At 56.8% G+C, this 15139-nt stretch overlaps 2 protein-coding genes across 2 annotated transcripts; both read right to left on the reverse strand.

The window, feature by feature from the left end:
• Positions 1-2464: 2464 nt before the first annotated feature.
• JKF63_03591 (uncharacterized protein) lies at positions 2465-6319 on the reverse strand (the record flags this gene model as incomplete). Its single annotated transcript, XM_067899592.1, has 1 exon — positions 2465-6319. One exon carries the CDS (start codon positions 6317-6319, stop codon positions 2465-2467), a length of 3855 nt encoding a protein of 1284 aa, XP_067755831.1.
• Positions 6320-9061: 2742 nt separating this feature from the next.
• Positions 9062-15070, reverse strand: JKF63_03592 (uncharacterized protein; the record flags this gene model as incomplete). The annotated part of the gene is made up of 1 exon (XM_067899593.1): positions 9062-15070. The coding sequence occupies one exon, from the start codon at positions 15068-15070 to the stop codon at positions 9062-9064; it is 6009 nt and encodes a 2002-aa protein (XP_067755832.1).
• Between the last annotated feature and the right edge of the window lie 69 nt (positions 15071-15139).

The raw sequence follows: 15139 nt of genomic DNA on the forward strand, positions 1-15139 counted from the left end.
CTCACCACCACCGCCCCTGTTTGCCCTACTGAACTGGGGATGCGAGCCCCCTCTTCTTTGCAAAGGAGGGGAGGGGAGGGAGTTAGGTGGCCCCTGCGCCAATGTTATACTGAACTAAAGAGGCAATGTAAAGACCCCGAAGAACCGGCATGCTGTTGTGGGGATGATGGGAAACTACAGTAAGCGTGCAACCCAGGCATCAGCAGAATCTGATCTCTTCTTCTTGGGTTGTCTCGGGGGTGTGGGGAACTCCTAATCGAAGCGCAATAGCTGGACACCCCATGACTTCAACGTGAACCCGGACTACGGCAAACACAAGGTGTTTCTAGTCCAGTCACATAGCTCGAGCTTCCCACTCTTTTTTTGTGTGTGTGGGGAGGGAGGAGGGGAAGTCCCCCCCCCCCCCCCCCGCCAGTTCGCTGGTGCCTCCACACATCCCAATCATTTACCAACAACACCACGACACACTGTCGTGAGAGATCGCCTCAAGCTGTGAATGCGGATGTCTGTGATGGACCCCCCTCCCCCTGCTCCTCTCATGCCGCTTCAGCGCCAACATTGCACAGGGAGTCCTCCTGTGTATTACCCTGACTGTGTCGAGTGTCTGGTCTTCGCTGGCGGACGGAGGGGCTCCCGAGAACAACAACAACGGCGTTGCTGACAGCTACAGCAGCGACCTTGGTCTTTCCGTCTTCTCTAGGAAAAGCATAATCGAATAGAAGCCGTTAGAGGCCTACCCTCCCCCCACTTCCCCCCTGCCTCGCAGGGAGGGGGGGGGGGCTGCAATCAAGGAATTGTTGGACCCTGTCCTGCAAACTTGTTGTCCACGGCGCAAGAGACTGAAACCCAAACAAAGGCGCGGGTAACCTCCAGCAGCACACCAGGACGCGCAGCAGCCTCCAATGGCACGACGTGGAAGTTGGGGGGAAGGAGGGAGAGAAGGAGCAAGAGAAGGTTTATCGAGGGGGAATAACCTCCAAGAGAAGCAGTCGAAGGCCAAATGGCATAAATAGAAACAACGAGCGACAAACAAAAATAAAAAAGAGGGGGAAAGGTTTAGCATGGATGAGAATAATGACATGGGCTGTACCCTGGAAAATTCGAGAAGGGGGGAAGGGGGAAAAAGAATTAGAGGCGCAGGCCTAACGACAGATGCGGCAGTAAAAACAAAAAACGAGAGGAAAAAGAAATGTCAAGTCAAGAAACGAGAGCTGGGTGAGTTTGATGCGCAGGTGGGGGAAAGGGGGGGGTGAAGAAAAGCTGTGAGAGCCACTAGTATTCATCAAAAAAAAAACGCGCTTCTGTGCGTGTGTGTGTGTGTGTGTGAGTCATCCACCCTCCCCTTTCTTCCGTGTGAGCATCACTTTCCTGTACACACAACAACTGGCCTCGAAAAGCTCTGCTGTGCTCCATCCTCCGCCAGCCCGACTCGAAATGCGAGTGGGGGGAGGAAGTTGCCGTGTTTGCTAGATGCCTAAAAACTCATCAATATCCAGCAGGCTGGTAGAATTGAAGAACAGCAAAAGAGAGGCACACATCAGCTGCACTGCAGGCCACAACAAAGGTGGAGACAAGAGAGCAGTAAATATCTTTGCATCGTCAGAAGAAGGGGAGAAGAAATATATAGAGAGAGAGAGAGATGGAGTGCGTTCGGGGAAAGAGATGAGCAGAAAAAAAAAAGATTCTCTCGTGAAAGATGGAGAGGGGTGGGGGGTAGGAGAGCAGGCATATACGATGTTATCAGCTTAGTCGAGAGCTGCATGACGCATCCAGCTCGGTGTAATTAAGACAGCAGAGGCAAAGGAGGAGGGGAGGTGGCTCATGCGTCATCCCCTCGAAACCGAGAGAGAGAACAAGCAGCGTGCGTTCCGATGAGCGCAATCACCATCCCCTAAAAGGCAGGAGGAGTGGAGTGCGTCTGCCAACGAGGGAAGAATGCAGCAAAATATTGCGAAGAATAAGAGCGGGACTGCGGCCGCTCCGCTTCGTTGTTTGTGTGCGTATGTGTGCCCGCGCGCGCTATCACCGCGTACAAACCGTGCCGCAATCCACGACTCGAAATTGTAGCGACGGATGAAAGACACATGAGAATCTACCCTTAGACAAGCAGCCAATCCGAGAAACAAATGAGAGGGGGGGCGTACGATGACACAGTCATGCCAACGACACCTGAGCACAAAGTGGGAGGGGAGAAGAGGGAAAGGGAAAGGGGGGGGGGGGACAAACCCTAGCAAGACGAACATAGTGAAAAATGGGGTTGAAGCATTGATCCGACCTGAGGAGCATGGAAATGGAAACACGAGAGATGCGAAGGAAGCACCAAAACAGTCACAGCCAGAGAGAAAGAGGAGGGGGGGGCGGGTGAGGGGGAGATGACGTGCCGAGTGCATGGGTGAGAGACACTGGTCAAAGATAAATCGATGCGACCCATGGATGCAACAACGAAAAAAAAAGAAACAGACATCTAAACCACCTTCTCGAAGACGAGTGAGGTGAAGGCGAGGAAGTCCTGCTCCAGTGCGCGCTGTGGGCGGGTCGAGAGATGGAGCATGATGCGGCGCTCCAGCGCCGCCGATGTCGCACTCGCAGCGTCTTTCTCAGGTTGCTGGATGGCGTCTCCAAAACCGACAGACTTGTCACTGTTGCTCTCCTCCGCGCACCGCCCGTCCTCTGCACCGCCGCTCGAGCCGCTCTTCCTGATACGCCCGTGGCTAGCGATGGCGCTGGTGTCTTGCGCATGTTCTGTGTTCAGGATTCGAGTTGCCGGCTTCGCGGCACCAGTGAGCTTGGTGTTGCCCTCGCCCCCGGGCCCTTCCTTAGCGGCCGATGGGCACAGCGGCTCTGCATGCATGCGGTACTGGAAAACCGTATTGGTGAGCGCCAGGTTCGGGCACAGGTTGCCCTCCGCAAAGTGACGCACGACGCCACACCCGTCGTCCATTGAGGATGGAAAGAGTTGAAAGCGGCCAAAACTGGCCACGTAGGAGCAGTAGGTGTCGCACAAATCCTCCTTGGACAGCTGCGTCACACGCTGCACAGGCCCCATGGGACGCCGGGTGCTCGACGTCAGCTGAAGACTGAAGCGACCGTCGGTGCTGTACATCAGAAGCCCCAAAACGTCACCGCCCCACGGGAAGATGACCCGGCCGTCATCCAGAGCTTGCGCCTCGATGGAGACCACACGCCATGTGCCGTGGAAGAATCTCTGTGCCGTATCCATGGAATGAAAAAAGCGCACTGGCTCACGCGGCGTCTGAGTGGCAAAGTTGAACACAGAGGGCGGAAGCATCAGCGAGGTCGACGAGGCGCGCGTGTCCTCGAGACGGGACCCCGGCGAGTGAGGAGGGAGCGACGGGGAATGGGAGGCGGGGCGGGCCGATACGGTACAGGCGCTATCGTGTAGTGCTAACCCAGAATACGCGGCGCTGCGGGTTACTGGAAAGTTGTCAAAACACTTGACAAGTGCCTCAATGGAGGCACGCGTCATGTTGGTGAGCGGTGGCACCGAGGCCCACTCCGAGACAAAATCGCGCTTGAAGTGCCGCACGTCATTGTCCCGCATGTCGCCTGGAATGCAGGGAGCAGGCACGCGACGGTGCCGCAAGTCCTCCCAATCGACACCGCAGAAAAAGGGATGCCGCTTGATCGCATTTGCGTCCTGCAGTCGCTTCGATGGATCACGAGTAAGCAGGCCTGTCAACAGCGACGCCGCCTCCAGGGAAAACCCTCTGAACGTGGACACCCCATTGACAGCGCCTGTGCCGTCATCAGCGGCCAGCACGGGCAGCTCCAGCTCCTTGTGGAGAACATTGTCGTACACAGTATTGTTGTTGCGCGCGTAGAACGGAGTCCTGCCAGACAGCATCTCGTACAGCATCACACCAAAGCTCCACCAATCAACTGCGGCCGTCTGCACCTGACCTTGGATGATCTCGGGCGCCACGTACTCGGGGCTGCCGACGAAGCTACGCCGGCGGCTGCGTGAGAATGATCGGCGGGCAAGGCCGAAATCGGTCAAGCAAATGTGACCATCTACGGTCAGCACAACGTTCTCCGGCTTCAAGTCGCGGTGCACCACATCCTGGCTGTGCAGACACTCGAGTGCCAAGACGAGCTCTGCGGCATAGATGCACGCCGCCTCGGGCGAGAGTCGCAATTTGGGGTAGATGTAGTCGTACAGCTCCCCACCAGGTAAGTAGTCGATGACGAGCACGAGGTAGTACTCGGTCTGGAAGGCGTAGTGGCACCGCACAATGTACGGATGAGGGCGTATGCTTGTTAATATGGTCTTCTCCTCCTTCATGTAGGATGTCATGCACCGCCGGTACACGGTCGCCTTGTTCATGATCTTCATCGCGTACACCGTTTGCGTGGTGCGCATTTTCACCTTGAGCACCATGCCGAAGGTGCCACGTCCAATGACGGTGAGCAGTTGAAAATCATCGAAATCGACAGAGGACAGGGCGCCCCTCGGCAGCCTGTAAGGCGGGTGCGAGACAGACACAGCAGAGTTGGTTACACCCCGCTGAAGCATTACTGAGCCGCCCTCCTCTCCCACGCAGCTGCGGAGACTCATGGCGGACGGCAAAGCCGCAACGTGAGAGGAGGGCTGCAAAGGACTCTCCCCAGGCACCGGCTGCCCTGGCGGCGTCGGCGTGCTCAGGGTCGACTGCATGCCCCTGTAGGTCCCGCTACCAGGCGCTGTGCCACAACGGTCGAGACGTCGACTGTAGTTCTCGGCACACTGACGGCAGGCAGGGACAGTGCGCCCACCAGCCTTCTCGTTTGCAGACGACGCTGCTTTCACTATTGATGGGCTACGCAGCGAGGCGATGCTGCTGCCGGCCGCCGCCGCACTCCCCAACATGGACAAATGTTGAAGGCAAGCAGAACAAAACTGAACCCTGCAGAAAAAGCAGCGGTGTGGGTACAAGAAAGAGGAGAACTCGGCGTTGCACTGTGCGCAATTCGCGGAGGCCGGTGGAAGCCGCTCATCTGAGAAGGATGTCTGCATGGACTCAACCGCTGTGTGGGCGGCCCTACTCCCAATGCGGTGGGCGTCTTTCTTAGTCAGCTTCGCCCGGTCCGTGTCGGTAGCGTAGCTTGATGGTCCCCTCCCTTGGCTCGCCTCCCCGTCCTTGTTAACCTCGTCCCCGGGCTCTGCATGGGCTGTCCGAGAGTACGAGGCCAACCCATTTGGGGTGTCAGTCGCCGCCCCACCAGGCATAGACGACGTTTTTGTGGCTGTGGTGGCTGTGGCCTCCGGAACTCTGACCTCCGCTTTTCCGTCGCCGGAAACCCCAGGAAAAGCTGCGCCCATGGAGGTGGCGGCGCTATTCGCACGGTGAACTGGGACAGAAGGACAAGTGTCGTTCGAAGAGGATGAAGAAAGTGTCAAAGCCGTCTCGGTTCCTGCTACAGCGACAGTTGGCTCTTCCATAGCAGTGAGAGGCTGCTGCCGTTGACGAGACTGCAACCTCTCTTGCTCGCGACGGATCCCCTCGTCGTCGCCATCCTCGTCGGCCACAAAATCTGTGCGAGTGCTAATCAGGCCCAGTAGTGGCTGTATCCCTGTGTGCTTCACGTGCGTGGGCACCTCACCCTCGTGGAGAAAATCGTAGAGTTGGGTGCGGGCCACGTAGAAGAGATTATTTGGCACGAGAAGCTGCTGTAGATAGATCTCCAAGTAGCGGCGTCGCTGCTCTACCAGTTCCGGGCTCTGATTCGTCACATCCATCCAGTGACTGCCAGGCAGAACAGGCACAACACCATAGGCCCCATGGTTTGACCCGTGCCGGCTGCTGCAAACTTGTTTAAGATCGTGATCAAGCGCCTTAAACTGTTGATAACGCCGATAGACGCGCCAAGCGTCGTGGCCGCGCACACATTCAATCACGTACTCCACGTAGTTCTCTTTGACACGGTAGTGAGTGATGACAACAGAGGTGATGGAGTACTGCTGCGCCAGTAGAACGAGCACCTCAGCATCCTTCTCTGGGTCCAGAGGGTACTGCCGTGGTACATGCGGGTGCTCAAAGAGGCGCTCCTCGCCTTCGAAGGCGCGACGATCGCCGCTCTGAGCGACGAGCGATGGAGTGCTGTCATTTGAGTGTGGCAAGGCAATCGCGGCCGTCGCCGCACCGGAGGCAGACCCTGTCGGACCTGCGTTGCCGGCTTGCACCCCGCTTGGGGCCGATGTTATGGCATCAGGGCTGTTCTCTCCGTTTGTGTGACTAGCGGTCGACGCTAGTGCGCTGTGCGCAGTGTGGCTACGGCGGCGGAAGTAGCTGAAGAACATCTCAAACGGGTGAAGTGACATTCACGCCAAAAACAGCACCGCACAACCACGTCTAGCCAAAGCGCGCACACACACACACACACACGGAGAGAGAGGGGGGAGGGGGGCCGCGCCTAGAGAAAACAAGAAGGGAGAGGGGCCGCAAATCAAACGGCGAAAAATAAGGCGAGAGCAGTGGCGCAGAGAGAACAAAAAAAGAAGAGGGGAGAGAGCACAAAGTGATGTGTGTAGAGTGCACACACAAAAACACAAATGTGCGTACATATATTCACGAGGAGGGGGAAAACACGACGACGACGACGACGACCGAGAACGAGAATGGGCTGATGCCGTGAACAAAAAAAAAGAGAGACAAAAAGGGGGGGAGGGGCAAACACAAACACACGGAGCGCCAATCACATCGAAATAAAAACAAAACAAAAAAAAGTCATGCAACTAAAGTAAGAGATTGATCAAAAAAAAAGAGAGGAGGGGTCTCTTATTGGGGAAACGCGGACGCGTGTGATCTTGTGTGCAAAACAAAAAAAGCTGTTCTTCTACTCGGGGTGACTTCTATCCTTATTGAATTTCTCCTCTCCCCAGTAAGAGCGTGTGTGTGTGTGTGTGTGTGTGTATTCTTGTTTGTCATTCGGGGGAGGGAAGGAGATCCTGTCTTTGGCTTGGGCGGCGACAGCGGAGAGCGAAATTCCAGGAGAGCTGAGCTACAATACAAGCAACGATAGCAGAGCGCTAGAGAGCAAGGGGGGCGAAAGCGAAGGGTAAAGAAGAGAGCCATGCGAATCTGGAACATCCAATGCGTCAGACGGAGTGGAGAAAAAAAAGGGGGCGAGGGGCGAGAGGGGGAGAGGGGGAAAACTCCTCCGGTGTTAAGACACAAGCAATGGCACGAGGCTGTAGACTTAATGTGCCTTCTTTTTGTTTTCCACTATTATTCTGTTGTTTTGTAAACACCAAAGCGCAAGCGAAGGGGGAGAATCGGGGAGGGGAGGGGAGGGGGGAGAAAGAAAGCAGTCAGGCGAGAGCGAAAGGGAGAGAGACAGAAAGATAGAGATACGAACTTGGATTACACAGAAAAGTCAATCCTAGACCACCACCCACCGACACACACACGCTGGAGTCGAGGAATATAGCCAATAGGTGTAACTCAGGACACACCCTCGTGCCGTTGCCGGTACTCGTACTCCGTCCACCTGCTCCGGACGAGTGTGTGGGTGGTGCGGCATGCAAGCCTCGCACACGTGAACTCCTTTTCGGGTTGTTTTTACGGGAATCTATTTTTCGTTCGCCCCCCGGCCGTGTCTCTATCGTGAGTTCTCCCGTCTGACCCTCTCCTTTGGAGGCAATGCCTTCTGCGCGGGACAAAATCTAACACTTGTGGCTAGCAGTGTGCGTGTGAGCGCAGGGCTCGCATGCTTGGATGCGGGGGCCCTGTCGCGACACAACGTTTCTGCATGGGGAGTAGGAGTTCCCGCTGCCTGCGCCCTCCACCTCTGTCGATGCCTCGGCAAAGGTGGACTTGTCGGTGTGACTTGACGGCATGCGAATCCCAAAAGGGCGTCGAAGTGAGTTCTTGTCAGCAGACATGCCAGCCTCTCCCGAGTCCCCCCCCATCACCCCGGCATGCCTGCTGACCAGGATGTCAGTGTCCCGAAAAGCGAAGGATTCCTTGGACGAATGTGTGCAACCGCACAGAATAATCACAGCTCTTCGTGTCTGAGTGAGGGCATGGGGCAGAGAAAAAGTGAAAGCTGTCACCAGGTCCACATGACGTTCCCTTCCGCCTGTGTGGAACTGCGTTGCCCATACGCGGAGGCGACGCGACAAATAGCCTCCCCCCACACATCTCCCCTCCCTCCAAAAAAAGAAGTATTTGCACAGCACACGCGTCGAGAGTTCCTCAACTAGCAAAGATCAACTGCTACAATATGAGCAGTGTTTTTTTTTTTGGAGGGGGGAAGTGCAAGAGGATACACTCACGAAGAGGGATGCGGTGCTCACATCTTCTGTCTAGCTGGTGCCTCCACCACCCACACATCTCCCCCCCCCCCGCAAAAAAAAACTCACAAAACACCGCAAGAAAAGTGGACGCAACATCGGGCGAATACAGTTGCGGCTAGTGTGCTCGCCTCTGCGCACCGAATCGACTCGGCCTATGAAAGTCCCATGAGTCTAGCAGCAAACCAGAGTGAAAATAAAAATAAAAATGAGGGAGGTGGGGCGATGATGATGGATCTTCAATGTACTGTATTCTTACGGTAGATGAACCTCGTCCACTGTGTCCCCAACCAACACCACCACCACCACTCTCCTCAGGTTGGAGGGGGTTGCCAAAACGCATGTGTCTAACAGAACGTGAATCACCCCTGCTGAGGCGACGACCACCCGCTCCGGTGCACGCACGTGCCCATACAAATAAGGGCAGAGAAGCTGGCGATGTCCGTTACATAGAACGTCAAGCACAGCTCAAATATCGAAAAATAAAATAAAATAAAGAATCAATCGAAAAGAAAACCAGAACCACTGCAAAAAAAAAAACGCTAATACATACAAATACATATATAACAAATATGTGTCACATCACGAGGCTTGAACGCTGAAAGACAAACGAGATATTCCCATTACTGGACTGTCTTTCTTTTTTGCGTTCTGTCAGTCTTTTCGTTTTTACGAAACGTCGAACCGCCAAAAGGAAGGACGAAAACCAAAAAAAAAAATCGCCCCACCCGATCCCCCCCCTTTCACATGACGCGTGGTGTCCATCGCCTAATGAACCGATGCAGACATCTCGGTCTGTGAACGCACGGCGCTCTCCACCTCCTCCATGAGCCGGACAAAATCGTTCAGGCTCAGCCCCTCGTGAATACGCCGCATCGGTGTCACGTTTGACACGTGATGCTTCATTTCCTGTACCATCGTTGTCCGACGTCCAGCCGCCGGCGTCATCAGGACTGTTGCTTCCTTGGCTTGGTTTTTAGTGTTTGTCGGCACCGCCGCTGTGGATCGAGATGGCGTCTTCGGCTCACGCTGTCGTGCGGGCGAAAAGGCAAGCGACGGCATCTTGGTGCCGTGTCTAGACATGCAGGTCACCAGCTCGCCGTCATGCGATTGCCGCTCAGCATGGCTGCCGACTGCCAGTTGCACACCCGCGCTTAGAGACGAGAGCGGCGATGCCAAGGTGGTCATCACTCCACTCTCCACCCCAGCGGACGCCTCTGTTGAATCCCGATAGCTTGCCAATGAGACATCACGCGGTTGGTGCAAGGAGTTGCACGCGAAACCTGCAAAAGCATCGGCGGAGCTCGCACCATCTGGCGGGGCAATCGCAGCTGCGCCTTTGCCCTTCATGGCGGTCGAGTTCCACGCCGGCTCGTCGCTGGCGTGTCTGGGGGCAGTTCTTGGCGCGATGGGAGGCCGAGAGGGGCTAGTAAAGAATCCCGCAGCTGCACCCGCGCCGCCAACCGGCACCGCCGGCGCACCAGTCGCTTCCATCGACTCCATGATCTCTTCCTCATGATCACCGCCCTCGCTGCCGGTCGCGGTGCCAGTTGCACTTGGTCGATCGCTGCCATCTGTGCCGCTTAGGCGAAAAAGCGGGAGCTCCTCCTTTGCGTTTCTCTGCACTCCATCGGTGTCGCCAAGAGAGAGGTAAACCTCCATAGACACATAGTACATCGCATGATAAATGGCGGCGAGGCCGCTGCGCAGCTCCCGCTGTTGCTCCTCGTAGTCCACATCTGAGCGGAAGAGCAAGTGCAACCGACGCATAGCCGCCGCTACCTCCGCGTCCGTGTAGCTCACGTTGCGGCGACGGAAAATCTTAAATATGAGGTGACGCATGTAAAGTCGATTGGTCGCCTCCATCTCCTCCTTCCCGGGTCGGCTGAAGCCGTCGACGGCGACACTCTCGAAGAGGCACTGCAGCACACCCTCGACATGGAGGTAGGTAGTAAAATACAAACGTGTGCACCCTGCAAAATCGTCTGCCGCTGCCTGCACGGCCGCCTTCTGCTTAGGCAGAGAGATAAAGGGAACGCGAAGCCGAAAGTCACGCTCCTGCGGTGTTTCTCGCGTCCACTCGTTCCTTCTCCACGTAGAATCGCCATAGTCGTCTGCCCTCGTCCCCGTCTTTTTTGGCCAGCAACTCAAGCGCGAGAATAGGCCAATGATGTGACGAACGTCATGCTCGACGCCACCCTTCTCCATCATGTACTGTGCCTGCGCCTTGAGCAGCAGTTCGTGCACGCCGCGCTCCTCATCCGCAACGGCCAATTCCTGAAAGTCTGTGTGCAGACGCCGCAGCAGCTTATCACTGACCAGCGAGCCGATGATAAAGCGCTTACTACTGTTCACCCCTTCCAATACGTTCTCACCGACCCGAGACATGGACTCGGTGATGTCCGAGAAGCGCTGGAGGGCACGGGCGAAGCGGCGCAACTGGTGCACCGCTGCTGGCTCCTGTACCGAATCGTGCAATTGCAAGACGAGAGGGAGATTGTACGCTACATCGTAAGATCCGTAGTCTCGCAGCTTCGAGACGTCGCTTACGTCGAATAGCGGTGCGGCGTCTGGGAGACCGCCGACTTTACTCCCGCCACCGTGGACTTGCCTAGAAGTGGAGTGGGGGCCAAACGTTCGATGGGACAGATCCGGCAGCGTCTGGGGGGCGTGGCTGTTGTTGCCCGCACCTCTCTGCGGCTCCGGTGGAGAGGAGAGGCTGTGGCCGCCGCGGCCATGCGTGGATTCATCTGCACCTCCGCGGTTCGCAGCGAGCATCGTGAGAGCCGACGGCCTCACCTTTCTCCACGCCCCACTTTCCCCCGAGGGGTCTCGGTGTGGGGACGAGCCGGGACCATCCTCAGTATCCTCCACCAGCTGTACATCGATCCCGTCCTCGTCGGACGAGCCACCCGTCTCCTCCATGGCCTCCAAAAGTATCTGCTGCCCAAGGTCCTCGTCCCGTCCTGCTGACGTCGTCTCTTTATTCGCTGACCTCCCGCTCTTCGCCCCAGCAACCATGGCTTTTGTCGAAGCACCGGAACCCAGCATCGACTCGGAGCACTGATGACCGCTGCGAATGCCGCGTTTGTCACCCGTAAAATTCTTCAACATCGCCTTGTAGCGCTGTTGCAACTCCCCCAGCGTCTCGTGGTTGCTCAGAGGCACTTTGGCAAGAAATGCTGGAAACTCCAGCGTTGACAAGACAGTCATGAGCTCCTCCAGCTCCTGCAGCACCTCATATGGTGTAAAGAACTCCTCCTGCTGGAGACCTTTGGTGTTGGGCTGCTGCTGCCGGTGCTGATGTGGCGGCATGGCAAAGGCACGGCCGCCGTGCGTCGAGGGAATGTCCTGTGCGCCGTAAAGCTGGGAGTTGAGGCCCTTGGTGTGAGTGTCAGTCCGCTTGCTACGATATCGAAACGACGACGGAAACCGAGCCCTTAGCCCCGAGGCGTCAGCGTTGTCGGAGTTGCTGCTACTCGCATCACTGAACACGTGTGTCGTGACATTGGCGTTCCTCTCACCGACGTCATCACCGTCTCTGTGGTCGCTGCCTACGGAGCCGAAAGGACGATCCAGTGGTGGAATCCGCAGCAGCTGGCGAAACCCTGGAATGTGAAAGAAATGTCGTGCCGCTGCAGCAGAATTGATGTGGAGCAGCGTCTCGAAGTAGCGGTACTCTTCCCGCAGCAGCCGCCTCGAAACTGGTCCCAGAGTCTTGGTAAGAGCGTCATCCAGCACAATGTCAGAGCGGCACACTTTGACGGCGGAGGCCTGCGTGAGAGCGTTGGTCACAACAAGCGCCGTGTTCACAACACGGTTTTCGTCTGACGCGGTCACCAGTGGATGACGCGTGAACTGGAGGAGGCGACGAAGCGGCAGGTCACCCGCTGCGTAAAACCGCGCGAACAACCTCTCGCCCATCACATGCGCTCGCAAGATACCGGAGTTGGTCAGCACACCGCCCCACTTCACCACAAGCAGTCCAGCCGTCGGCAGGCCAAAGTCGTCATTCGCGACATCGTTGATGCTCGCAAAGTGGCTCGCTGCCCCAACGCCGCTGCCGCAGTCGTGCCCGGGGACCGCGAGAGGGCTCCAGTCGCTCATCGCGAACGAGGCGGTGCCCGAGGCTAGCATCACGCGCGCCTTGACCTGGATCTTGAGGCCATGAGGACGACTACGGACAATGGAGAGAACGCGCCACCAGCTCTCCGCCATGGAAGTCGAGACTCGGCCGGTCGAGGTGCCCGCAGCACCACCGAGCGACGTCTCCGGGGTGTCTGTAGACCCCCTCGCCGCCACATTCGAGGCCGGCGACCCCCAAAGCAGCCGCTCAACCACGGCGAAGAACTCTGCCAGTTCACCAGCGCTACGCTTCGTCTGGCGTAAATCACGACCTCTGAATGCCAGCCGCAGCAGCGTCGGGTCGCTGAAGAGCAGCTTCTTTTTTTGCTTCGGTGTGACCTCACCATGGCGAATGACACCCAGTACACCCACAAGCTCGCGATCAGGGGAATACGTCGACAGCTTCTTCAGGGTGGCAAGGTGGCTCACAAGGTTATCGTCCGGCTGCTGTGGTACATCTCCGTTGTCGACGTCAACGTCCAGAGTCGACCTCACCGCAGCCGCGGAAGTCGTGTGGGTGTGTGGTAGCGGCTCTGAGGAGCCGAAAGCCTTCGCACGCGCTGTGTTGGGTCGGCTGTTGCCCACCGGGCTGGGCTCAGGCGGTGCCTCGCTGGACGCCGCCACCACAATGTGCGTCGCATCCGGGCTCAAAGACGCGCTTGCGGTTGCGGTTCTGCCTGGCGCGACCGGGGCAACATTCTCTGCCTCCAAAAGCGGCAGGAGAAACGACATGCGGCTGACCCCTGTCGACATCCGTGCCGCCTTTATCACAACATCTGTCAAGAAGGTCACGTTGGGATACGGGGCGGTTTCGACATTGCCGTAGAGCTCCGATATGCACCGCTGGGCAAACGCAATGGCCTCGTTTAACTTCATGAAGACCACAGGAAATTTGCCCGATGCCGTGATCTCATCAATCGACATGCAGTCGTACTCCTCCGGTACGTAGATCGGCAGAGCCGCCGAGTCGAGGAGAACCTTCTCTAGCCGCCCGTGGATGTCCGTCAGGATGATGCGCCGCGGTCGGGCAGGGTCAGACATTGAGATGCTGCTCAGGATGGCTGACATTGACGCCAGCGCCGCCGCGTCGATGTCAACCACTTTTCCACAAGTCACCAAAACGACGTCGATGGGGCGCACCTCCGCTGCGAGAGCGGCCTTGAGGCGCTCCTGGAAGTACCCAATATTGATAAAATACAGAGGGGCATCGAAGCGCCACATGAGGATGTTGGGGTAGACGAGCAGCTCCGAGTCCTTGCGAATGTCTCCATAGCGGAACGTCTGCATGTTGAATCCAACGCTGACCGTTCGCGGCCGCGCAATGCGAAGTACGACAAGAATGAGAGAAAAGGCGATGCCACTCAGCACACCGATCGTAATACCGCCCATCACCGTCAGCACAAACGTCAGCACCCACACACCCGCGTCCTTTCGGCTGTAGCGCCACAGCTGTGCAGGCCCGGAGAAATCGACAAGGCGCCAAATACTCGAGACGATAATGGCAGCCAGGGCATGCTTCGGTAAGTAGTAAAAGACCCCAAGTCTCGTGAATAGCAATATTGTGATGAGTACGACAGTCCCGGTGGCATAGGCGGTGAGTGGGGTACGCGCCTTCTGTTCAATTAACACGGAGGAGCAACTAAAAGAGTTCGACACGGGCATTCCAGACATGAGGTTCACCAAGAGGTTTGTGATGCCTCCGGCGAAGAGCTCCGCGTTAGGATCGATGTCCGGCATCACTCGCTGCGCTACCACGTACATCTGCACGAAGCTAATCACGGTGATGGTCAGCGTGTACGGCCCCAATCCTATGAGATTGTCCATCGGCGGCAAGCGCGGCCAGCTCAGGCTGCCTGGGATGTCGCGCACAATAGCCAAGTTTAATCGCTCGTCTAGCTGGAAGCCCCACGTCAGCAGAATGGAAACGACGACGACGATGAGCTGGTGCGGGATCCAAAGGGGCAATCGGGTCTTCTTGATCTGGATCAAGTACATGCAGTACACCATAAAGATTAGGAAGCAGTAGAGGCTCTTGACAGACCCCTGAGACCCCAGCGCGACGAGGGTGTTGAAAAATTTCCACGGGCTTTCGCCCTCTGGTACAACATTGAACATCACATTGAGTTGTGCAGAGATGACCAGCAGCGCTGCAGCGCAGGTGTACCCATCGCCGACGGCCTTGGCAAAGATCGTTTTAATGACGGTGCCACAGTCCACGAAGCTCAGTACCATGCTCAATATGCCCACCTGCACACCAAGACTTTGGAATGTGTCCATACGCTCGTCAGCCGGGATGGAAGGGATGGAGATGAGCAGCGTCGTGATCTCAGCCACCGGCCCTATGGACAGTGACGCGCACTGACCAAACGTGCCGTATGAAAAGGAGGCGACAAGTGCCGCAATGAGACCGCAAGAGAGCGGCAGGCCAGCTAAACTGGACCATGAGAGACACGTCGGCACAAGCATAACGCCCACAATGAAGCCGGCGATGCTGTCATTGAGAATAATCCTCTGCGTCAAGGTGCCATACCACCGAGAGATGGGCAAAAAGCGGTGGACATATTTCATCGCGGCCTTCTTCCACATGTTCTTCTTCTCTGTCAGCTCATCTCCACCACTGTGGATGAGTGCAGTGGCTGTTCCAGGTGCCATTGCGGCGCCCCACCTGATGGTTTTGCAATGCAACGCCTGTGTGTGTGTGTGTGCGTAAAAATATATAGA

The sequence above is a fragment of the Porcisia hertigi genome, chromosome 28 (assembly GCF_017918235.1).
Source record: "Porcisia hertigi strain C119 chromosome 28, whole genome shotgun sequence".
Classification (NCBI taxonomy): Eukaryota; Euglenozoa; class Kinetoplastea; order Trypanosomatida; family Trypanosomatidae; genus Porcisia; species Porcisia hertigi.